This window comes from Gopherus flavomarginatus, chromosome 5 (assembly GCF_025201925.1).
Source record: "Gopherus flavomarginatus isolate rGopFla2 chromosome 5, rGopFla2.mat.asm, whole genome shotgun sequence".
NCBI lineage: Eukaryota > Metazoa > Chordata > Testudines > Testudinidae > Gopherus > Gopherus flavomarginatus.
In genome coordinates, this window is record NC_066621.1 from 51,504,635 (window position 1) to 51,529,291 (window position 24,657).

Consider the following 24,657-nt stretch of genomic DNA (forward strand, 5'->3'; position numbering starts at 1 on the left):
AGCTAATGAAACTAGTAAACGTTGCTTTGGTATGTAATTCTTTTTGGAGGGGACATTCATAGATTCTAAGGCCAGAAAGGACCATTGTGATCATCTAGACAGACCTCCTATATAATAGAGGCCATAGAACTTTGACATTGTAAGGGGAGCTCTCTGCATTCAGCAAACACATGAAACAAACTCCATGAAAATAGCGTGACTCGTTTGCCATAAAGATCATATCCAAACGATTTGCAGATATTGCCTTCAAATGCAAATGCCAAACACTGGTTTTGTGCCATTGCTGCTTTGCATTTGTTGTTCCAGGTAGCTATGGAATGGAATCCATGTGATTCACAGTACAATACAAACATCCTAGCATCCAGATCACTTGCCTCCATTTTCAAAATGGAGATGGGCTTACATTGAAATACCTATCAGAAGCTAAAGGTTTTCTTCACCTTCCCTAAAGTTTTCTAAACTAGTACAGATTGTCTTCATTTTAACTCTTCCACTGTCATGGTCAGCTATCACTGTGCTGAGCTAGAACACAACATTGTTCTTTTAAGGGCCTGCTTTTTATTTGAAACTATGCACTGCAATGGGACTGTAGCAGGTATTGAACATAGAGCAGCACATGACTTGCATTTTCCCCTAGGTATTTAATATGGTAGGCAGCAATGAAGAGGATAAACAAAAAATAAATTCTATTATTTCCTCTTGGATTGGTTGGTGTTTGTTCTTTACAAAACAAACTTTGCATTGACAATGTATTGACTAATGATCTATTACAATTAATTGTAATTTCATTTGGCTCCTCTTGTTCTTGGATCATCTTGAAATGCTTCCCTTTGAAGTCAGCGGAAAGACTGTCATTGGTTTCAATAGGCATCAAATCCAGCCCTAAAACTGCACTGGACTCCAAGTGCATCATGTTACCACTGTTGGGCCAGATCTTCACATGGTATAAGTCAGCATATTCCATAGAAGTCAGCTGAGCTTTGTTGATTTACATCAATTGAGGATGTGGTCCATTGTTTGTTTGATTGTAAGGATCCAGGAAAAGTATTAATCAGAAAAGGCAGACAGTGGCTAATGGGAGATTAGCCCATGTCCTGATGGGGAAAATTAAAAAACATGTCCTTCCAAGAAGGAGAGAGGAATACGCCACAAGCAGAACTGATTGAAAAACCTGGGGGGAAATATTTTGCCTTTTTTCCCCTCTAAAATTTTAATGAAAATTTTCGTTGTAAAATCAAATTTTCAGAAAATTTCAATGAACTCTAATTCTGAGCTTTTCCACTCTCTGTGAGGCCAACAGATGCCCAAACCTAAACAAAAATAACTGATTTTAAAAGGTGAGCAGTGGGGGGGAGCGCGTGAAATGAGACTTTCCCACCAACCTCTGTGTGTGTTTAAAAACCAACCAATCCCAAAGCCCAAACACAATGTATTTGACAGCCTTACTTTAGGTATGGACCAGGTCTAGGTAAATACATCTTTTTATAACTTTACTATCAATATAAAAGATAGGTATTATTAATATTATTGGGTCAAATTCTGACCTGGATGCTTCCATTGTCTTTAATTTCCAATGTCCATGGAAAGAATGTGACTAATTATACTGTAACCGAAACACAATAACCCAGAAAACTATTTCAAACTAGCCTAGCAAGTTAATACAGTTTTAAAAAAATATAATTGTCAGTGCCACCCACACATAAATCAACATCATTTATACCTGGTGATGGCCTAAGTGTGAATGATTCACTGTGTGATCCAGTCTCATGAGTCACTATTTCTGTGAAGTAGTCTTTTAAAGTATTTAAAGCATGCTGCCAGGACTGAGCCATTATAAGATTGGGGCCTGTAATACCATGGCCTAATACTATAGCACAATTTGTTACCACCCAGTCCTAAACGAAGATTTAAATTGTGTTGAGGGCTTCCATATTGTGACTGGTCCCTACCACAGCTGACACTGAAGCTCAGATAGGACCCAAACTGTCTTGGTCCAAGCAAACTGTTGGCTGGAACCATATTTCTGAATGGCACCAATGGCTGGCATAGACAAGGTCCAGCCATGTTATGGAATAATTTACAACATCAGATGATACCATAAGTACTAACAGCACACCCAGCATACCTTAGCTATAGCACACTTTTAGGTGTCATTATAATGTATTTGTGTGTAGGCAGGGCCAGATTGTTCTATAATGGTATATACAATCATATAATAGTTTAAGCTAGCTGGATTTATTCATAGAACCCAGGCTGTCACAGGGTTGTGTAAGCCATTTCCTAATATGGGTTAAGACAGTGCTCATTTATGCCCTGATTTAGCACAGCACAGCACTTATGCATATGCTTGTTTGAACTAAGGCCTAAATCCAGGTGGAAAGGCATCCTGTTCCCACATGGAAAAGGGGTAGGAAGTGGGGAGGATTCGAATGCACTTTCCATTCCTATTATAGAATCACAGAAATGTAGAGATGGAAGACATCTCAAGAGGTCATCCAGTCCATTGCCCTGTGCTGAGCCAGGATTAAGTATATCTAGACCATCCCTGATAAGTATTTGTATAACCTGTTCTTAAAAACCTCCAAGGACAAAGATGATATAACCTTCCTAGGTAACATGTTCCAGTGCTTAACTATCCTTATAATTAGAAGCCTAATATCCAACCTAAATCTCCATTGCTTCATACTAAGCTCATTATTTCCTGTCATACCTTAGGTGGACATGGAAAACAACTGATCACCTTTTTCATACTTGAAGACTATTACTCTGTTCCCCCTCCAGTCATCTTCTCTCTAGACTAATTACGCCCAATTTCTTCTACCTTTCCTCAGAGCCCATGTTTTCTAAACCTCTTATTTTTGTTGCTCTTCTCTGGACTTTCTGCAATTTAACATCTTTCTTGAAGTGGACAGAGTACTCCAGCTGAGGCCTCACCAGTTCTGAGTAGAGTAGAACAATTAGCTCCCATGTCTTACATGTGACATTCATGTTAACAGATCCCAGGATGACATTTGCCGCCTTGGCAACAGCATCACACTGTTGACTCACCATTCAGTTTGTGATCCGCTATAACCTCTAGATCCTTTTCAGCAGGACTATTGCCTGGCCTGTTGTTCTCCATTTTGTATATGTCTACTTCCTGCAGAAGGTGCTCCCTGCAAGGTGAGGTGAGGAGCCAGCATCCTTCCCCTGCTGGCATCATTGGGATTCCCTAGGCATCAGATTGCAATAGCTTTCCCAGAGATGCTGCTTCATACTGGGGATCCCCCTCTGAAAAGGGCCCTAGGAGTAGGGAGTCCTAGACAGAACAGCTCCATTGGAGCCACAGCAACAGAGAATTGGCAGTTGGGGAGGAGTATGGATCCTGGGACTCCAGAGCTGGTGCAGAGTCTTGGGCCTGAATGCAGATGGTTCTGACCTCCTGTAAATCCAGTGGGATTTGGGGGTCAATCCAGGTTCATTCTAAAAAGAGAATACCCTGCCCCTTCAAAGGAACAAAGTGTGTGAGGGAATCTATGATGGGGATGCCTACAAAGATTCCTTTTTGTATGTTTTACTACACGAGTGAACGGCGTAGCCCAGGGTTGTGTTATCTCCATGCTAGGATTTAAGCATGAGTTGGAGTCATTTGAGCATGAACCATTTTTACACATGGTCCTAGGTAACTTTGGGCTTGTCTACATGAACATGTAGTTTGCGATAAGTTAGCATATGAATCTACCCCACACTAGCCTGCCTCAGACCAACTCTCTGTGTGGAACCTGCAGATGAGCACTAACAGTTCTTTAGTGCACGTTGATCTCATCTTGTTTTAAAGTGGGGGGTAGATCAAAGTGCACTAAAGAATGGTCAGGGGTCTCCAGTAGGTGCCACATGGACAACTTTTGCTGCCAGATTTACACCCAAGCTTACCACACACTAAATGGTCATGGAAACAAATCTTTAGTCTGAACTTCAATGAAGATGGAGTCAGCCAGGCAACTAGTCACAACAAGGCCTGCAGATGTCACCTGGTGAGCTGTATCCTTTTTATTATGCAGTCTTTGCCCTTTGTGTTTATTAGCGGCCCACAGGGGAATTGTCTGGAGTTGTTTGACTGAAAGAGTGGGACCGTGTTGGTCATTAGTTCACAGTGTCTAATTGTAGCATTAACTCGTCCTATATACCAGGGCACTGGCTGAGAGCATAGGATACTGCTCTCACCTACAGCCCCACTCTGACTCAGTCACTGTTAGATTCCCTGCCCTTTTCAGAAGCAGAGATAATTGGGCATGTAAGCGTGTACAAATACCTTAGACCCAATCCTGTTTCGCTGAAATTAATGGAAGATTTGCCATGACTTCAATGAGAGCAGGAACTATCCCATCAGTTTTATTTGGCTCATAGTTTCATTGGATCATAGCTTTTAATTAACAGCTTTCCACACAGTGAGAAGGGATAGATAAGTAAGCCATGTCCCCATTGGTTTAGGTCAGGGTTCAGCAACCTTTCAGAAGTGCTGTGCCGAGTCTTCACTTATTCACTCTAATTTAAGGTTTCACGTGCCAGTAATACATTTTAATGTTTTTTAGAAGGTGTCTTTCTATAATATATAACCAAACTATTGTTCTATGTAAAGTAAATAAGGTTTTTAAAATGTTTAAGAAGCTTCCTTTAAAATTAAATTAAATGCAAAGCCCCCCGGACCAGTGCCAGGACCTGGACAGTGTGAGTGCCACTGAAAATTAGCTCATGTAGGTTGCTTACCCCTGGTTTAGGCTTTGGCAGCAAGGCCAGCCAACCCTGACCCTTTACTTTTGTTCAGAGATTATTTTGTGTGGTAGGATATTGCCTAAAATATAGCAGAGATGGCTCCTCAACCTCATTTAGGTTGATGAACCAGAAAAATGGATAGTTCCTATGGTCTTGTCTGCACTACACACATTTTCTAAACCTTGCTCACACTGGTGCAGCTTTTGTAGACAAAGCTCCTATGGCTGCAGCTCTTTTTAATAGTTTTTCACTTAAATCTGCTCAGAGCAGTGATAACATGCCAATAGATGAGGGTGGATGAAACTTTGTTGAGACATGGAGAGTAGAGCTACAACAGGCATTCTGCAGAAGGGGAATGCCTGAAAAATTCAAAGCAGTTTGGACTGACTTTTTAGAAGACTGTGATTAATGTAGACTCTCAAGATAGATATGCACTTCCCCTCCCATCACTTCATCCTAACCCTCTTTACTTACTTTGTGTATTATGATTAATCTGGTATGTTGGTAAATTTGTTGTATTTGGAAAAATTAATAAATTATAAATATGAAAAAGTGTAGCTATTTTAGTTCTCTCCTTTGCATCATCTAAAAATCCAATTTAAACCTTGTTTGAATTATACAATAAATGTATGCAACTGTTTCTGAGCTCAGCTGACATAACAGCAGCCCTATAGATCTGGGTTCAAATCCTAGCTAAAAAGACTGTGGTTTAAACTGGTAATGACTGTGAAATGCATTGTCTAACTAGTGAACCTCATGACTTGACAAAGACAGCACCAGAAAATATACCAAGCCCAGAAATCTTCTGATGGCAAACATCAGCTGAAGCAAGGAACTCAAAACAAAACTACATGAAGTGGCTGAGCAATAAAGTAGCAAATTCAGAAACCATGGTTAACCTTTTCAAGCATGTCTAAGTGATTTGGTGTCACTACATATCTTGGAAAATTTTAACTTATATTGTTAGTTGAAATTATTCAGTCTCTGTTATAGGAAGACTGATATTATGGGACTTATGTAAAAGACAGTTATAGTGTTTGCATATGTGTAGATAATTAATATAGAGAGCACCCAAAAAATGGGGAGGGGGGAGGAGGGGAAGATCACCAGGAAATAACTCAAGAACAGATAAAGATATAGAAGCTGAGAGGGGTGTTATTGAACCAAACATGATATTTTGCTTCCTTTTTGTAAGTAAATTTTGAGGTTTAAGGCTAGATCCAGCACTCACTAAAGTCTTCCTGTTGATCTCCGGGAGCTTTGGATTCGATCCTTAAGCTGGTTAACAACATCCATTTAAAAGTTCCCTTCCTTTGGAACAGACTAGCATGCAAAATGCTAATGCAAATACATAGACTTTTCCAACATCATCAGCTGAAAGTAATAAACAAAACCTGTGGATATTTGAATATTGTAATTTTAGTGAGTCGACAAACATTTGCGTGTGGATTTTAACCAGCTTGTTTCACATGTGAATCAATGCTGGGGAAAAAGCTGGAAAGAAAAAATGGAAAGAAGAAAGGGCAGGGTAGTAAATAATGGAAGAAGAGGAGGTAGGAGGAAGAGAATGACAGACAGACAGAGCCAAACCATAACATTGTTGGTAAAGTGAAGCCATTTGTCATGCTGGGGGGTGGGTGGGGAAGTGTTACATTTGCTATAGTACACTGTGGGAACTTTTATTTAACCCCTTTCAGTGGAGAGTTCTTCAACTCTCCACACAGGATCACTAGTATGGAGTGGGAGTGGGTTAGATACCATACAAAATCTTACCGGAAAAATTTAGTTGAAGTTGACATATATGAACACTGTCTTATGGACAGAATATTGGAGGAAGGAGCCATAAGCTAAATAAAACCAACAATTCAGAATTAGGAGAGGCCTGAAGTAGTCTACTGTGGCTATGCTCAGATCTGCCTTTTGTTGTTAATCTATTAGACCTTTATACTTCCAGAACTTAAGAGTAGAATTTTCACAAGTTCCCAGCATTGCCCTAACTCCGTTCCAATTGAAACCAACTATTGACTTCAATGGAAACAGACTTAGGCCAAGGCAAAGGAATTTAGAAAAAACCGCCTTAAAAGCAATGCTAAATCCATCTTTAAAAAAATACCTTGTTTCACATTTAAAATGGATAAAATAATTTTGCATAATTTTTTTTACTCCCACAAAATCTTTTCTTATATATAGATCTCGTCAGGGCAATTATCACAAAAACCATTCCCTTTGCCTCTACTGTTAGACTGATTTTTTTCCCCCACAACTTCCCTTATTTTATAGCATAAACTTGTTTACTAAACTAAGCAAATTTTACGTGCATTTCAAAGAGGAAGTATATGCAAAAGTGAGCATGCCTTTTGCATAAAGCAGAGACATTGTGGGCTTTAAAATGCCAAACCTCCGGAAAAAAATCTGTTTTGTTTCTAAGATAAAGCAAAACTGAAGAAACATTGATCTGGTTTTATGCACTCCTTGATATTGAAATATTTTATTATGCAGGCATGGTAATGACTCTATAATTAGTTTTATGTTAAGCTGTTGCCTTTGAGACTTTAAAGACTCACTGTAGCTCAGATCGCTAGCACAAGTTAGAAGAGGATGTCTTGAGGTTTTCTGAAGGTTGAACCTGAGTACATGCAGCTCCCATTGACTTCAGTTGGCACTGTGTGCGCTCAGCCCCTTTAAAAGTCAGAGCCATTGAATGCACTAAAAAGTGTTCCTGGAATAATTATTTAAACATCCCAAAGTACTTCTTTTCTAAAATGTGGGCTGGTGAGTCTCACCTTTGTCCAGATCTCATTTGCAAATAAACAACCATCTGTGCAAGCCTTAAACTCAGAGACACACCTGTGCATTACAGGTGCACTACAATGAAGTTTGCACTGTTCTACATGTAATATTTTTCTAAATTCGCCCATGAGCACAGCAAATAGTTCTTCTAACAGCAGCTGCCAGCACACCTACACTCAGGGTATGTCTACACTACAGGATTATTCCGATTTTACATAAACCGGTTTTGTAAAACAGATTGTATAAAGTCGAGTGCATGCGGCCACACAAAGCACAATAATTTGGTGGTGTGCGTCCATGTACCGAGGCTAGCGTAGATTTCTGGAGCGTTGCACTGTGGGTAGCTATCCCATAGCTATCCCATAGTTCCCGCAGTCTCCCCTACCCATTGGAATTCTGGGTTGAGATCCCAATGCATGATGGTGCAAAAATAGTGTCGCGGGTGATTCTGGGTAAATGTCATCACTCATTCCTTCCTCCATGAAAGCAACGGCAGACAATCATTTCGCACCCTTTTTCCCTGGATTGCCCTGGCAACCATGGAGCCCGTTTTGCCTTTTGTCACTGTCACCGTATGTGTACTGGATGATGCTGACAAAGGCAGTACTGCAGCGCCACACAACAGCATTCATTTGCCTTTGCCTCTCCCAAGGTAGCAGAGACAGTTACCATCCCTATTGTACCATCTGCCATGCTATTGTAAATTGGTGATGAGATGATGGTTATCAGTTGTTCTGTACTATCTGCTGCTGTCATGGGTGCTCCCGGCTGGCCTTCGCTGAGATCAGCCGGGGGCGCAAAGACAAAAATGGGAATGACTCCTCGGGTCATTCCCTCCTTTATGTTTTATCTAAAAATAGAGTCAGTCTGCCTAGAATATGGGGCAAGTGTACTAGAGAACCAGTGAACCAGAGAGCACAGCCGCTCCTTGTCAGATCCTGCAGAAATGATGAGCTTCAAGTCATTCTAGGGGGTACTCCTGCAACAACCCCACCCGTTGCTTCCCTCCTCCCCCAACCCTCCTGGGCTACCATTGCAGTGTCCCTCATTTGTGTGATGAAGTAATAAAGAATGCAGGAATAAGAAACACTGACTTTTTAGTGAGATAAAATGAGGGGGAGGCAGCCTCCAGCTGCTATGATAGTCCAGGCAGGACATTAAACGGTGGAGGGGGAGAGGAGCCCAGCCTCCCGCTGCTATGATAGTCCAGGCAGTACAGAATCTTTTCTTTAGACATGAAAGGGGGCGGGGTGGCTGATGGAGCTCAGCCCCCAGTTGCTATGATGAAGATGGTTACCAGCCGTTCTGTACCATCTGCTTGGAATGACCGGAAGTCATTCCTATTTTTACCCAGGCACCCCCGGCCAACCTCACCGAGGCCAGCCAGGAGCACTCACAGGATGATGAGGACAGTTATTAGTCATTTTGTACTGTACCGTCTGCCACTGGGAAGGGGATGCTGCTGTTCAGTGCCGCAGCACTGTGTCTACAAGCAGCATGCAGTAGACATATGGTGACATTGAAAAAAGTCAAGAAATGGGTGGGTAAATTGATGAGATATACCCTGAACCACCCTGGACAATGTGTTTGACCCTACAGGCATTGGGAGCTCAGCCAAGAATGCAAATGCTTTTCGGAGACTGCAGGGACTGTGGGATAGCTGGAGTCCTCAGTACCCCCTTCCTCCCTCCCTCCCTCCATGAGCATCCATTTGATTCTTTGGCTTTCCGTTACGCTCGTCACACAGCACTGTACTGTGGCCTCTGTCTATCATAGCCAGGAGATTTTTTCAAATGCTTTGGCATTTCGTCTTCTCTAATGGAACTGTGATAGAACAGATTTGTCTCCCCATACAGCGATCAGATCCAGTATCTCCCGTATGGTCCATGCTGGAGCTCTTTTTGAATTTGGGACTGCATCGCCACCCATGCTGATCGGAGCTCCACGCTGGGCAAACAGGAAATGAAATTCAAAAGTTTGCGGGGCTTTTCCTATCTACCTGGCCAGTGCATCTGAGTTCAGATTGCTTTCCAGAGCAGTCACAATGGTGCACTGTGGGATACCGCCTGGAAGCCAATACCATTGATTTGCAGCCATGCTAACCCTAATCCAACATGGTAAGACAGATTTCAGCGCTACTCCTCTCATTGGGGAGGAGTACAGAAACCGGTTTAAAGAGCCCTTTATATTGATAAAAAGGGCCTCATTGTGTGGACGGGTGCAGGGTTAAATCGGTTTAACACTGCTAAATTCGGTTTAAACGCATAGTGTAGACCAGGCCACAGTTACTGCTGTTCTCTGGCACTGCCTCTCAGCCTCCTTGACTCACCAGGTGTGCTGAGCACAGAACCAAGTGAACCAGGGAAGAACATTGGGAACAGTGGGGTCTGGAAGTAAGAACCTCTAGCCAGCATCAAGGTGAATGATCAGTTTTGGGGGTGCAGATGGACTCTTAAATATTTGGGGAACAGAGGGAGAGAACTGGTCTGAGAATTACGTTGTACCCCTACTCACAACATCCATCTGAAATACCACTGTTATTAATGTCTCCTGGAATTGGGGAATATGTTTCTCCTCCACTCTTACAGTGCTGGTCTACTGATCATTCTTTTGTGCGTCAGATCAGGACTTCCCCAAAGCAGATTAGGGTCCTGTTCTGGCAGAGGAAGTCATGCAAGGACTCACCAAATTCCTCTAACACCATACTGCAAGCACTGTAAAATCTTACAGCTGACCTCATACTGTGCCTATGTCCACTCAACACACTGTCCAATTCACCAGTGCACCCATATCCTGACTAACGCTATGGTCAGAATGCAGATTCTGTGGTAGTGTGACTTTGAGGAACAGGGTAAAGTGATGTGTGAGGGTGAAGGAATGTTACAGAAACTTCCCCTAATTTGACATTTCTTTGCTTTAAAGGGCTAGCCTCACTGGGTTTCTCATGCCGGCAACCTTTAACTGGGTTTTACTGAGGGTGGGATTTTTTGGGTGTGAGGGAGGAAAGCACTTATTTAGAATCTATCATTCCTTAAGGCCTGATCCAAAACCCACTGAAGTGTTTTACAAACTGGGCTGGAATCACCCCCATCTGCAATGGGTGAAAAACAGCTGTGTGCAACAGAAGAGTTCCCCCCTGATGAGAGGTAGGCAGGGATTTTGGTGTTTTTTTCTTATTTGTACAATTCAGGGGTTCCACGGAGGGGTGTGTGTGCTTAAATGTATGGCTGGACTGCCGTAGAGGCTGCCAGTAGGGACTGCTCAAATGATATACTTGAAGCAGCATGTTTCCTGGGTAGCCTGGCTATGTTCCCTCTACAGCCTAAGTTGTCCACTTTCTAGGCTGTGCTAGCTGGCTCCTGGCCTGCCCACGGAGATGATGTGGTGGGCACCTTGTGTCATGGTGACTAATTATGGGGAGCACTTTTTACTAGGGGGGATGCACAGGTCTAGTTTCCATGGGTGAAACCTGGCAGAAAATTGATTATATAATCAACGCACCCAGCTTCAGGAAAGAAATGCATCCATTTCTTGGGTGGAGTGTGGGAGATATTTGCATTGGGAATATTTGTACGATTGTAGCTACATAGCTGTAATGCCCACTGTAGATGTTCTGCACCAGTGTAAGCCCCATATTGCATTGCAACAATACTGGCGGGTTGCACTGGTGCAATAGAGGTACAAATATTCCTAGTACAGACAAGCTGTTACATAGCACATTGTAGAAAAATGACGGGAAGGATTTTTTTTTTATTTTTTTGGGCCAAGGATACAGGTTTAGATCCTTGCTGCTGCAAGTAGTTCTGTGGAATCTTAATGTTCGTGCAGAAAAATGGAAACTCTGCATTAGTCTAATCCCAAATACACCCACCCATCCTCAGTTGGTGCCAATCACCAGAGCTCCATTGAATTCCATGGAGATATGCCAGTTTACAATAGCTGAAGAAAATCTGGCCCAGTAAAGCTTGGTATGATCTCTGAACTCTTTCAAGTGGCTGTTTTCCATAACAAAACCCATCAATTTTTTTTTTGCCTTTGAAGATGGCAGTAACAATACTAGCATTATCCTTACAGAGGAAAGAAAGGTTAAATTGATCCTGCTGCCACTTGAACTTCGAATTCAGGGGCTCAGAATATTTCAACTAAGCCATCTCCTCTGTGGCAATGGTTTGGCATTGTGCGGGCAGGGAGATGAGAGAGTAGGGATGCTGATAGAGCTTCAGTTATACTGAAATATGCTTGATTATGCAGTTGGAAAGCGGAGAAAATATTCACCTTCACAACAGACAGTCAACCTGTTTGTGGACAATGAGGGATAGCTGCTGTTATTTTTTATGAATAGTACATGTACCTCAGTTTACGAGCTTGACATTTTCTGTCTGACTGCTGGAAGGTGAATTAAAAGGGGCGGTTAAGAAGCAAACCGAAATGAACAATGGTCAGAGATGAGACTTCCCTGGGTAAACAACTTCAAGCGAGCTAGGGGAACAATGGCTGTACTATTAATTGAGAAGTTGAGAAGTTGCTTTTTCCAAGCACCAGTCAAAAATTAAGCAGCCATTTTGCCAAGACCAGAGTCTAGAGATCAAAAAGATTCTCAGCAGTTAAAAGCACCTTCAAGACAAGGAAGAAGAGAGTTGCCACCAGCTACTGGAGGTGAAACACTGACAGAAAGACTCAGAGAGGCAGAGAATACAGCAAGGCAATCAGACTGAAGCAGAGGCCGTGTGGGATGTGTCCGAGGCAGTGAAGTTTGCCTAAGGTTTGAGAGAAGTAATAAGGTATAGGCAAGACCCAGGCCTGGAACTTCTGTGGTTTTTAACCCTTTTCTATGCTTGACAAATAGCTCTGAGTGGATAGACAATACCTTTGTTTAGAAGGAGCTGTTCTGAGACCTTTTGATCAGCTGTTGATCACATGCACCCAGAGAGAAGTTACTTGCAGGTGCCTGATTCATTTGGGTGTCATATTAATGTGGCTGGAATTGGGAGGCTGCCATTCCAGGATCCTTTCTAAGAGTGATAGAACCATGGGGACCCACCCAAAGAGGGATGAAGGAGCAAAACCTGTCACCTGAGCAATGTACTCATAAGGGACTGTAAAGGGGTATGACACTACTTGCCCTATAACTATGACAGTATGGTGGGACTAAAGGATGTAAATTGTTATTTGTCCCAAAACTTCAGCAGCGCTATGACAGTTTAAGTAGCTGATGACCTGGCTCCCTGTCTTGAAAAACATTCAGATAAGAAAAAGTGACTTTTATGAATTATGTAGTACAAAATCTAGAAAAGTGTGAAAAGTCATTCTTCACCCATCACAAAAGTTTTGTGAAGCTTATCACTTATTAATTTTTGCAACACATTCTTGGGTCCTGGAATGTTAGCAATGGAACTGCAAAATTAGAACAGAGCTGTAGAAATGCCAAGTTTTATTATTACTGGTATATTAATTATTACTGATACATTGTATGTTCCATCTACACTTATTTTTCATTTCAGTGTACATAAAATTAAAAATATATCTAACCTGAAATGCTATTATCAAATATGAAATTGCTATGCAAGTCTATCACTTCTTAATTTCCATGATTTCAGGAGCATTTAAAAGTACAATAAACAGCCACAGTATATAGTCTAGAAAATTTTTGTTTGGATTCATTGGATTCTCCCTGTAATAGAGGATTTTCTCACGGCCAGGTAAACTGGCTTTAGAGGTATATTGTACCATACTGCCAGCACAAAGCAGCTGCATCACAGCACAGAATCTGGGCTCTGGAGAAGAGGTGGGCCTCATCCAGAGTTTCAATTTGTCCCAATACAAAGATACATTTGGAGATGTTCAGATCTCAGGTTTTGATTTTGACGCATTTCTAATATAGAGTTCACATATGCAGTGGGGAGTGCAATAGTAGTCTTCTGTTGAGGTCTAAAGCAGCTCAAACAATCAAAGTAAACAATTGTTAATTAATATAACAACAACAGTGAAGCAGAAATGTCCCATGGTTTGTTTCAATGGCTGAACAAAACAGTGATGAATATAACCCTGCATTGTATGGAAGGGAGTTCAGTGCATAGACAAAGCACATTATATCTGTAAAAACTCATGTCCCAGAAATATTCCCAGGAAGCATTGCACACACATCCAGTGCTCAAATGAAGAGGAGGGTAGTAGTGGATATTCTATATCTTCTTTACTCACTACTGCCCGGTGAAGAAAAGAGAAGAGATGATGGAGCATGCCATTGGTTTCCTCCTCAACTTGAGCACCAATGTCACTTTCAAAGGCTTGCCACAAAGGGAAATAAGAAGGAACCTCCGTTCCTTTTCCAGAAAAGGAAGAGTTTTAAAGGCCAGAGGTGAATTCATTTAACAATCTGAATTACTTCTGCAGAGTCTGCATCAGGCTTATTGTGCATGTAATAATTTATATATTATAAATGAACTTACCTGCTGGCTATCCTTTGCAATGGGCATGACTAGCCACCTGCACTATTGAAGTTGCTATGCAGTGTGTCAGGTTAAAAGGCATTGAATGCTGCTTCCTTTTCCTATTGTGAAAGGAGAGGTTTCTGGTTTAGCCGATGCACCCTTCCCATTAAGCCTACAAAAGTAAAAGAAAGCAGCAGCAGCACCTGCTGAAACCAATCGCTGTACTCAGGGAATGAATAGGAGCTGAATCAAGCAAATGTGTATGCAAATAGTAGATATGAATGTCTCTGCATCAGTAAGGGGTAAATGACCATCAGAATCTGACATCTAAAAGGATCACATTTTAAATATTTATACATTTTCTAGGAGATGTTTTCAACTGAATGCACCAGAGTAGATGCGGAATAAATGTGCAGTAGCTCCCTGTTTAACGTCCTCTTGCTTAACGTTGTTTTGATGTTACGTCCTTGCTTCATTACAGAACATGCTCGTTTAAAGTTGTGCAATGCTCCCCTATAACGTCATTTGACTGCCCGCTTTGTGCACGGCTGGCAGCCCCCCATCAGCTACCCCCCATCCCCTCCCCCACCACGCCTCCTGCCCACTGGTGGATCCCGCAGATCAGTGCTTTCCCCCTGCTCCCCCAGCTGCAATCAGCTGTCTTGCGGTGTTCAGGAGGCTGGGGGGGGGGAGGTTGTGTGCCACATCCTCGCTCCTCCCCCCAGGCTCCTGAACACCACAAACCCACTGATTGCCGCAGGCAGGAGGCTGGGGGGAGGAGCGAGGATGCAGCGTGTGAAGTAAAGGGGGAGGAGGTGGAGCGGGTGGGGGAGAAGAGGTGGGTTAAGGGTGGGGGCTTGGCGGAAGGGTTAGAGTGGATGGGCCAAGGGTTGAGCCCCCACCCCTGGCAAAGTCGGTGCCTGTGCTTGCAAGAACAGCAAGAGGAGCAGCCAGACAATCCATCCTCTTCCACTCTCTGACTCCACCACCTCAACCAAGGTTCATACTCAGCAATGATGATTGTAGTATTAAATTGTTTCTTTAAAATAATTTAAAACTTATACCTGTATTAAATTGCTTGTCTAAAAGGTATATAATGCCTGTTGTCTGGCAAAAAATTTTTTTCCCTGGAACCTAAACCCCCCCATTTACATTAATTCTTATGGGGAAATTGGATTTGCTTAACATCATTTTGCTTAAAGTTGCAATTTTCAGGAACATAAATACAATGTTAAGTGAAGAGTGAGTAATTTGTTAGTCTCTAAGGTGCCACAAGTACTCCTGTTCTTTTTGAAGAGTTACTGTATCAGTGAAGCTAGTTAACCCTCTGAATGTCCTTACCAAGAAACAAGTGCCCTACATGGGCCTCTCCCCAGCTGCAGAAACCCTGGTACACCCTCCCCAGGGCACAGATGCACAACCCAAGTCCTCTCTTAACTCTCTGCTCATTAGATTCCCAGTTAAAACCTCTTCAAGCTGCAGAAACTTTCCTGACTCCCCCTGAAGATAAGTAACTTCAATAAGCAACGCATAGATCTTCCCTACATAAATGCAATATTATGGCTGGTGTTAGTTTGCATTTCTTTTACCACTAACAGATTATATGTTGCACCAAAATCCTTCCTTTCAGTGTCGCAGTGCTGCTACCTCCTTAAGCAGCTTTCTGAATGGGGTTGTTGGATACCTAGGGCCAGATCCTCAGTTGGTGCAAATCAGCATAGCTCCATTGACTTCCATGGAGTTATGCCAATTTACAGCAGCTGAGAAGGATCTGGCCCAATAAAGCTTGGTGTGAATGTTGAGCTCTTTCAGGTGGCTGTTTTCTATGATGCATCCCCTCAATTGTTTTCTGCTTTCTGAGATGGCATTAACTGCCATGGTTTGTACTTTTTTTGATTTGTTGGGCTTCAGGCCTTTCAGGGTTAAGATAATTTATGTCCTACATACCCAGTGTCCTTGATACAAATCTTGTTATTTCCCTTAGGCTCTAAATTCACCTGTCTTGCTTCTGCCAGATTGGATTCCTTTCCTTTATTTGGGCAGGGCAAGAGGAAGTAATTTTGGAGAATGTATTCCCCTGTGTCATACCAGGTCTCAAATTAATATGAAACCAGGAAGACATCCACACCCTGTCTGTTGAGGAGAACAGCAGGTTTTGTTTCTCTCATGAGGCCCTGCATAATTCTTCTGGATTGCTTTAAAATTTTGTGTGTGTATGTGCGTACGCTTGTCTGTTTTCCTTCCTCTGACTATTTTGACTGTAATCATGTTTCTGTTACCGTTTAAATTCCCATATCCGGAATTGTGTTGAATTCCATTATGTCATAATAGAAAGCTATGTATTTTTTTCTCTGTTATAACTACAGTAAAACTTGCTTTAAGCAACCAATCAACCAAGGGATTGGGCGGGGAGGGGAGGTCATTTACAGCTGTGCTCTAACAGCTTGTCTAGATAGCAAATTAGTACACAACAAACTTGGGTGTAAACCTACAGGGCACTAGTATGCTGCTCACTAAAAGGTCCTTGTGCACTTTGATCTACTCCCATTTCAAAGGTAGAGTAGATCAACGTGTACTAGAGCTCTCTAAGTGTATGGCTCCATGGTCCATTTGGCTTGCTGTAAATTTACACCCTCACTTGCCACTCACTAACTCACCATCTAGACATGCCCTAAGAGCTAAACTAAATTGTGTTATGCAACTTTGAAGATACTGATTTTTTTTTCCAAAAATGCTAGAGATTTTGTGTTCCTCCACTTTGGGGGCCCCTGTTTGAGGTACCTAGAAAAAGGTTTTAACATGTCTCAGCCTGGGCTCCCAAAGTGGAGACAGGTGAAATCACTAGTCACTTGAAGAGCTTGGTTATGGTACATCATAGTAGTCACTTAAACTAGGGAGTTGCTTCTGAAAGGAATGTGCCCTTCAGCCCCAATGTACCCTCTTTCTAGGGGGAGTTGGGAGGGGATGGTATATATCTGAACACACCAGCTTCATGGTAGCTGAGGTTTCCCCTCACAATAGGGGAATCATCAGCTGAACTTTTAAGGAAAGTTTCAGGTCATTTTGCTGCACACAGGAGAGCATTTTGCAACAGCAGAAGGACCAAGGATTGGGTCTCCTTTGTTTGAAGAAAAGCGTGATTTGCCTGTTATACCTGTCAGCGTTCTGACTGTGGCTTATGCTTTGCTGTACTCACATGTTGGCACAACAAACCTGCCAATGTAATAGGGTATGAAACATAAACCCCTTTCCCTCAGATAACAATCAGCAGAATCTTTAAACGGGGCATTCTAAAGTTTAATGCATTTAGCTGAGCTTCAGAGATGATCTCTTGACAATAAATTTCCGCTGCTGGAACTCCTTGAGCGCTTCAGATGGAAATGGATGTATTTCTGCAATTGTAGATGGCACCCCACCTTGCAGAGTTTGTGTGGTCATAGCTCATGAAGATTGGAAGCAGACACTTGAAGGTGAAGAGATGCAACTCTCAGTTTCCTTCTCTCTGTGCACGGTTGAACATGAGCTGTAGGGCTACTTTTCCATGTACTGCCACCAAAACCTGAGGTTCACATGACCTTCACCTTTCCTGTTCTCAAACATGGAGCTGAGATTTCAAAATCTTTGTGAGGTGTGAACTGAAGCGAGCTCACCATAAGAATGTGACTGGTCAGCTGTGATGATATCATCTTTGAGCTCTTGATCATATGCTGCTATAAAGTTCAAGAGTTGTAGAAGAAGCGGGCTCCACAGTGCTTGAAATGTCAGTTTGTGGATCTGCATCACCCTGGCATATGATTGGCCATACATATCTTGTGCTGTTGGGTTTGGTCCATGAGCTCCACTTTCAGTACAGGCATCTGGTAGCCCTGAAGCCTGTGTGTGCTGGCCTATACATTTCTGAAAGTTCATTGAGATATAGAGCCTTATTATGGAATAAGCCACTCCCTCTACTGTGATGTGGTTCCTTTTAGTTTCATCAGAGCTTTATATTAGAACATATTTCTATCCAAGCACTGATAACACATTTGCAAGAGTATTGAGGGTGTATAGCTCGTGGGCAGGGGTTTGAATGATTAGCAAATATCCAATGATAGTTACTTCTGGTTCTGTTGTCACATGCAATTGGTTGAAATGTGTCCATCCACATTTTGGGTTTTCATTTTGATGTTTAATGATAAAGGCCATATCAGAAACTCTTGCATGCACTGCAGCTTCACAGTTTTCTTCAGATTCAGAGTACCACTCTCTGCAAACATAGTCCTTGAATATCAATTCTGCTCTATTATTTCTTACATTGGCTGGTATGATTGTGTCAATTGCATCAGGAATGCTGTGTGCTGCTGTTTGTTGTCTTTTTAGATCATTCAGCATCAGCTCAGAGGCAGGTCCTCTTTGCCAAGCAACGATCTGGGTTTCATGGAATGAGCATTTGCCATCCAGAGACTCATCATGTATGTCAATATTGTCAGCTGGGAGTCAGGTTGGGAGGAATAACAGCACCATTTTTAGCATCCATAGTTTGTAGGGTTTTCTCTGCTAGGGCTGTCCTCACCTTTAGGATTCCTTCATAACTAATGCAATGGCCACCCTTATGGAAAGTTAAAAGTTAAACAAGTTGTTTGACTTTGTTGGCTAATGGACGGTGCACTCAAGACCAATATGCTTTGCTGGCCATTCCTTTGCACTGCTCACACCATATATATTGTCTTGAGCCGTACTAAACACATTGAATTTCACTGATTCTTGTTTCTCAAAGTTCTCTTCATCACATTGTCCTCAAGAAGAGACTACCCTTCATACAACTGGTGGAGGAATGTGTAGGGATTAATTTGTAATGAAAGAGGTGCTGGGGCTCAAGCAATTATTTTACATGTATAACTGATGCAGCAAGCCCAGACTTGTGAGGGTTATGAACTGCCAAGCTTTGAGGTACTGGGGCTCAGCACTGGCATACACTAAGCGGTGGGAACATGTACATGCTATTTGGAATGCAAGCAGCTACATTATCCTCACTGACACTGAAAGCTCTGTAGCAAAGTATCTGCCTGAATTTTCAATGCAAACATGTACCTGTGACAAAAATATGTCTTCCTGGAGGTGGTAAATGGGGATGGCCATCTCCTCATCTTGGCTAGAATCTGTTATTTGTGAGATAGGTACATATTTATACTTGGCTAGAACAAAGAGTGTTCATCTCTCAGCAGGAGACCCATCAGGCAAAGAAATGAAATGAACTAAATCCCTAATATGAGTTTGGAGTTTTTCCTTGAATGATGATCTTTGACTGATTCGAGTGTGGAATTTCAATGCCAGTTTCCTTTGCAAGATTGCAGTAATGATGCCAAACATCAGATAGCTCCAAAACATGGCTTAATTTGCTGCTTGCTGAAGCTCATTTTGGAGCCAAAGCATTGCTGTTAGTAATTTTGCTGCTCTCACTCTTTTTCAGCACAGACCTCATAAATAGGATGTAACAAGTCAGGTAATACTTGCCTTCAGCAGCTATGAGGTTATTTACTTCAGATACACAAACACTCATTTTGTGGTCCAATACAGTTGCCTTTGTTAACTGTTAACTCATGTTGACTGTAGTTATAGAGATGAGTCTCTGTTTAGGATGCACTTCTTCACAAAACATGGATCATCACCAGTCCATAGTTTTCACAGTACTGTACTGTCTTGCATTATGGACACTGGTGTCTTTACTGGGATCACTACAGCTTGCCACACATGAGACATCAGTTACAGATGTTTACCGATGCATTTTGCCTTTGTTAATGTATTGGGCATAGCAATTTCTGTGCCACACAACTGATACTGTCTGTTCTGAATGAAAGAAGGCCCAATTCTGTCAATGGCCTCTCTGTATTTGACATCTTGCCATTTTTTTCCATTGACCATTGCCTCCCTTACTCCAAGCAATCCTTGTTCACCTGCTTTACTCACATCTTTACTTGATTCTGGGCAAATAATGCAGAGACTGTAGGAAGCTGTTTTGGCTCTCTGGAGACTTACTACCAGTTCCGTGGTTTAGCTACAACTCTAAGTGTCCTAAATCCCTGTCTCATCTAACTACTGTTGTGCTCTCTTTTTGTATCACCATTACTTCTACACTACTTCTATTCTAATTACAAAGCATTATGTACCATAAAACAAATACTAAGTATGCAAGAAAAGGAGAAAACGATGTGTTATGATAACTTATTTCTAATATTCTGATACATGGATGACTAAATGCCATAAGAAGTTGAATATTAGGGTGAAATAGGTGGTAAAACAATGACGTGTTCTCATTTTCTGTTTTTAATAGACTGAAAAGGAATTATGACAAACAGTTTGACGCTCACAAATTCACTCGCATGCTGTTGGTATTTTAAACATTTCTGGTGAATTTTGGTGACCATGTTTGTTTGCAAGTTTGAGGATCTAAACATCAGAATTCAGCTTGGTAACAACTATTTTCGAAATCAGAAGGTTCAAATTATATTAGAAAATATTGTTACCAACTTTTAACAAAAGATGACTCTAGACCCCTTTCAGAGAATTGATTCTGAGATTTTTGCCTAGTCTTTTGACTCATTTGGGAGACAGGAAACCAAGTGCTAAGAATTTATTCATTCATGTCCTACTCTGAGAAAAACCTCAGCACCTTCTCTCTGTGTGAAAATGCAATGAGACAGAAGATCATAAACCCACCTGCAGCCCACTCTATGGTCTACTTGGCTAAGCTAAATTAGCCTGCTGCTTTAGCCACTAGAGGGACCCCTAGGAATATAATATGCAACTGTATTGACAATGGCAATTTTAAAATTTTAGACATTCAACAAAAGAACTGCATAGTTCAAACCAACCATGTTTTCTTTAGTTTATAATAAGCTCTGAAATAGCAGGAAAATCAGAATTAACTGGTGTCATGTTTTGCTGCTTCAGGCAGGAAATTAAATGTCCACGTTGCTTGGATTTCCCAGTTAACTACAAAGCCTATTTAAAAAGGTGTTTTTTTTTTATGTGAAGTGAGTGGTTAAATATAATAAAATTTTAGGGTGAAATCCAAGATCCATTGAAGTCAATGGCAAGACTATCATTGTATCTCCAATAGGGTCAGGATTTCATCCCTAGTGTTTGGAGGTGTTGAGGACAATACTCCATGTTACCCATCAAGCTGAGTTCTGTGCAGGCAATTAACAAGATAGTAAGGATCCTTTTTTAATTAACTAGAATAATTACCATGGCCCTTGATTTCATTTGAATTTTAATAGTTCTTCACAAGCCTAGGAGACCAAAGCAACCATAGATACTCTGAGGTACCTACTCCTAGAACTGGAAGGGACCCCGAAAAGTCATTGAGTTCAGCCCTCTGCCTCACTAGCAGGACTAAGTACTGATTTTGCCCCAGATTCCTAAGTGGCACCCTCAAGGATTGAACTCACAACCCTAGGTTTGGTAGGCCAATGCTCAAACCACTGAGCAACCTTCCCCCTTTGATATGCTTGCCAAAATTGATTTCAAATTTGTTGTTGTTATATACCCTGCCAATTCCTGCGAATGTTATTTCAGTATTACCAGTACACATCTTGAGAGCTTTGATTTCCGAGTTCTCTGCCTTTTCAGTTCTCTTTCAACACATAGAATAGATGGGGAAAGACTATCAACTTGATTCTGACTTCTCACCAGTCAGCGTAACATCACTGACCACAGTGGAGTTACTCCTAATTCAGACTAGTGCAGTCGACAGCAGAATCCGTCTGTGTTCTTCAATCAAAAAGAAACTGAGATGATCATAAGCTCTTTGCAGCAGGGGCCATCTCCTTGTTAAATATGCTAGAAGCTGTACATATACTGGGACTTGAATTCCTTACTGGGATGTGTAGGTGCTATCACAGTACAGATTAATAACAGCAGCATCAATTACACTTTTAATTTGTAATATAGCTGTGGAATGTAGAGGTGATTTGGGGAACTCAGAGTATTGTAATTGCAGCACCTTGTCTCCTTTTTTGGGTCAGAAGCTCTGAAGGTGAAACTGTGGTCCTTTCACAAAGTGAGTCAAAGGCCACAGTGAAAGGGCTTTGCAGGAGAGAAATGCATTGGTAATAGGTGCAGAGTCCTCCCTTTATCGGAGAGGTACACGGCACTCACAGAACAGCTCTCCCATGGCATTCTGGGCCAGTAGATCTGTACTGTGTTTAGCAATGGGCCAGGGTAGTGGCAGGGGTACCCATAAATTCCTCTTCACATTGCTGCATAGAGCCACTGCAGAGCCACACAAGGGGTTGAGGAGTTCCCCCAGCAAAAAGCTTCACATGGCCCAAACCACAGCAGAGTACTAAGATATTAGGCCTGATTCTGTTCTCATGTATACATATTTTTACAGTGGTGTAACCCCACTGACTCAGTGGAGATATCTCAGATTTGATTTTCTCCAGTGTAATGAGAGAACAATTAAAATGGACATTTCCATTGTGTTTGAACCTCTTTGCCCCACAAAGGAGGCAGGAGCAGGAATTTATGTAAAAATATAAGTAGACAATGAATGCAGAGAATGTTTTCAACCCCAGTATTACCTCTGTTGTCATAGCACATCTCATTTCTTGGCAAAGTTCTTTAGGATACCTGTCTGAAAGGCACCATAGAAAATCAAATCTTATTGTATTTCAACTAACCAGAAATTCCAGCTTGGTGGAAATGGCCATTGTTATAGGTCAGCTCTGACTTACCTGTTTTGTTTGTTTTTGTTTTTCAGTCTAGCTTTCTCACAGGTTCTCTGGTTAAAGCTGGATTTATAAGAGTCTCTCTTTGGAGTGCTGATATACAGCAAAGGGAATTAGAGGTATGTGCCCCCTCTCAGTACCTATGCATACTTCCCATTATAGTTAACTGGAGAGCCACACACCTTTCAAAGGCCAAATATACCACTTAGTATGATCATCCCTGGGTTTTAAAGTGGGCTGCTAAATGATCTGAAGAAGGTGAAATCATCCTTCCCTATCTTTACTTTCGAGGACTTGGATGAGGGGCTTCATGATCAGTGGAAGAGTCATTGTATTTGCTAATTCAACAGCCTGTCAACAGTGTTTACTTTCTTTTATTTCACAGCAGCAAGGGAACTGGATTGTTTGAAAGCGTGCAGAACAGAACAGTCAGTTATTCAGTAGCTACCACTCTGAGTCCATACTGTGCCAGTGCTCAGGTAACTACATTCTCCCTGCCTAAAATTCTCTTTGTACATTCACTTTGAGCTATCATTCTTCTTCAGTTTCTGTTCTGGATTGGTCTGCAGTGTTGCACTTTTAGCCCAGGTCTACTCTACAAAGCTTTGTTGGCATCGCTATAGCAGTCAGGGATATGAAAAACCCTAGCGACATAGCTCTAATGACAAAACCCCGGTATAGGTGCAGCTATGCTGGCAGAATAGTGCTTCTTTAAGCATGACTAAAATTGTTTTGAGAAGTGGTGTTGCTATGTCAACAGAAAAATTCCTTGTTGGTATTTGCTGCATCTACACTAGGGGGCTCTGCTGGTATAGCTGTACCATTACAGCTATACTAGCAAAGCATTTGTCATGTAGACAAGGCCTTAACAGCTGCTGTATTTCACCCCAATTGGGGGTTGCATTTCAGCAGTGGGCAAACAATCTGTGTGTACTGTATACGTTCTACAAAATTGCTTTGGGATCTCTCTGAATGAAATGTTCCCTAACAATGTAAGATTGCTATAAATATATATGAGGGGTGATAGCATGCACTACTAAATTTTAGTATGAGTCAAAGGTCCCAAATACCTTGGTTCAACTTTATTATTTATTTATATTGCAGTAGCATGTGATAATTCAGGATCAAGGCCCTAGTATGCTACTGTGTACATGCTCAGACTATCCCTATTCCACAGATTTTATCATCTAAATATAAGATGAGGCAACAGGTGGGTAAAACACACAGGCCGGGGAGCACATGAGTAATGAGACTGTTATTATTAGTGTAATAAGTGAGACAAGGTGGCTGAGGGAATATCTTTTACTGGACCAACTTCTGTTGGTGAGAGAGAAAAGGTCTGGAGCCACAGAGAGCTCTTCTTCAGATCTGGGAGAGGTACTCTGATATTACCTCACCCACCTCGTCCCTCTGATATCCTGGGACTGACATGGCTACAACTCCACAGCATAATGTAATAAGCAGCAGTCAGAGCACACCAGCTGCCTAACTATTTTCAATTGCTTATTTTTTCTCCCCGCTTCGGTTACTAGAGTTTTTATGATTGACACTGATAGAGAAAGAGAAAGCCTACTTTAATAACTTGTTTCCTGGTGGAAAAATGATACTGTATTTGACCAGATGGAATCAAGTTACTTTACTCTTTACTGGATGCTTATTGTTTTCCAAATGACTGGCCATTTTTTAACATGCTGGTCTAGTAAACAGGCTCTTTATTGTCTCTCTGATCAATAATACATTAAAAAAGAAGAAAAACAGAGACTGGAAAAATTGCACCTCCTTCTCTGTTCCATATAGTTTTAACTGTGAGGAAAAGAATCTTGTTCCTTGTGCCCATAAGTGGTCCATACAATATGTGTGATAAGACCTACTGACACATCAGAGGTCCAGCCAAGGCACCAATTTCAGCTAGCTATAAGGTGCATGACTTAGCACTCGGTATAAACAGGGGCTTTCATGTTCAACTCCATGTT

General features: G+C 41.7%; 1 protein-coding gene across 1 annotated transcript in view; it reads right to left on the reverse strand.

Annotated features, from left to right (window-relative positions):
* The window catches only part of TRPM5 (transient receptor potential cation channel subfamily M member 5), a 63,636-nt gene extending 62,723 nt beyond the window's left edge, over positions 1 to 913 (reverse strand). The window contains exon 1 of the mRNA XM_050955978.1: positions 772 to 913. Coding sequence (XP_050811935.1) covers positions 772 to 913 — 142 coding nt within the window. The remainder of the gene's footprint in view (positions 1 to 771) is intronic.
* Between the last annotated feature and the right edge of the window lie 23,744 nt (positions 914 to 24,657).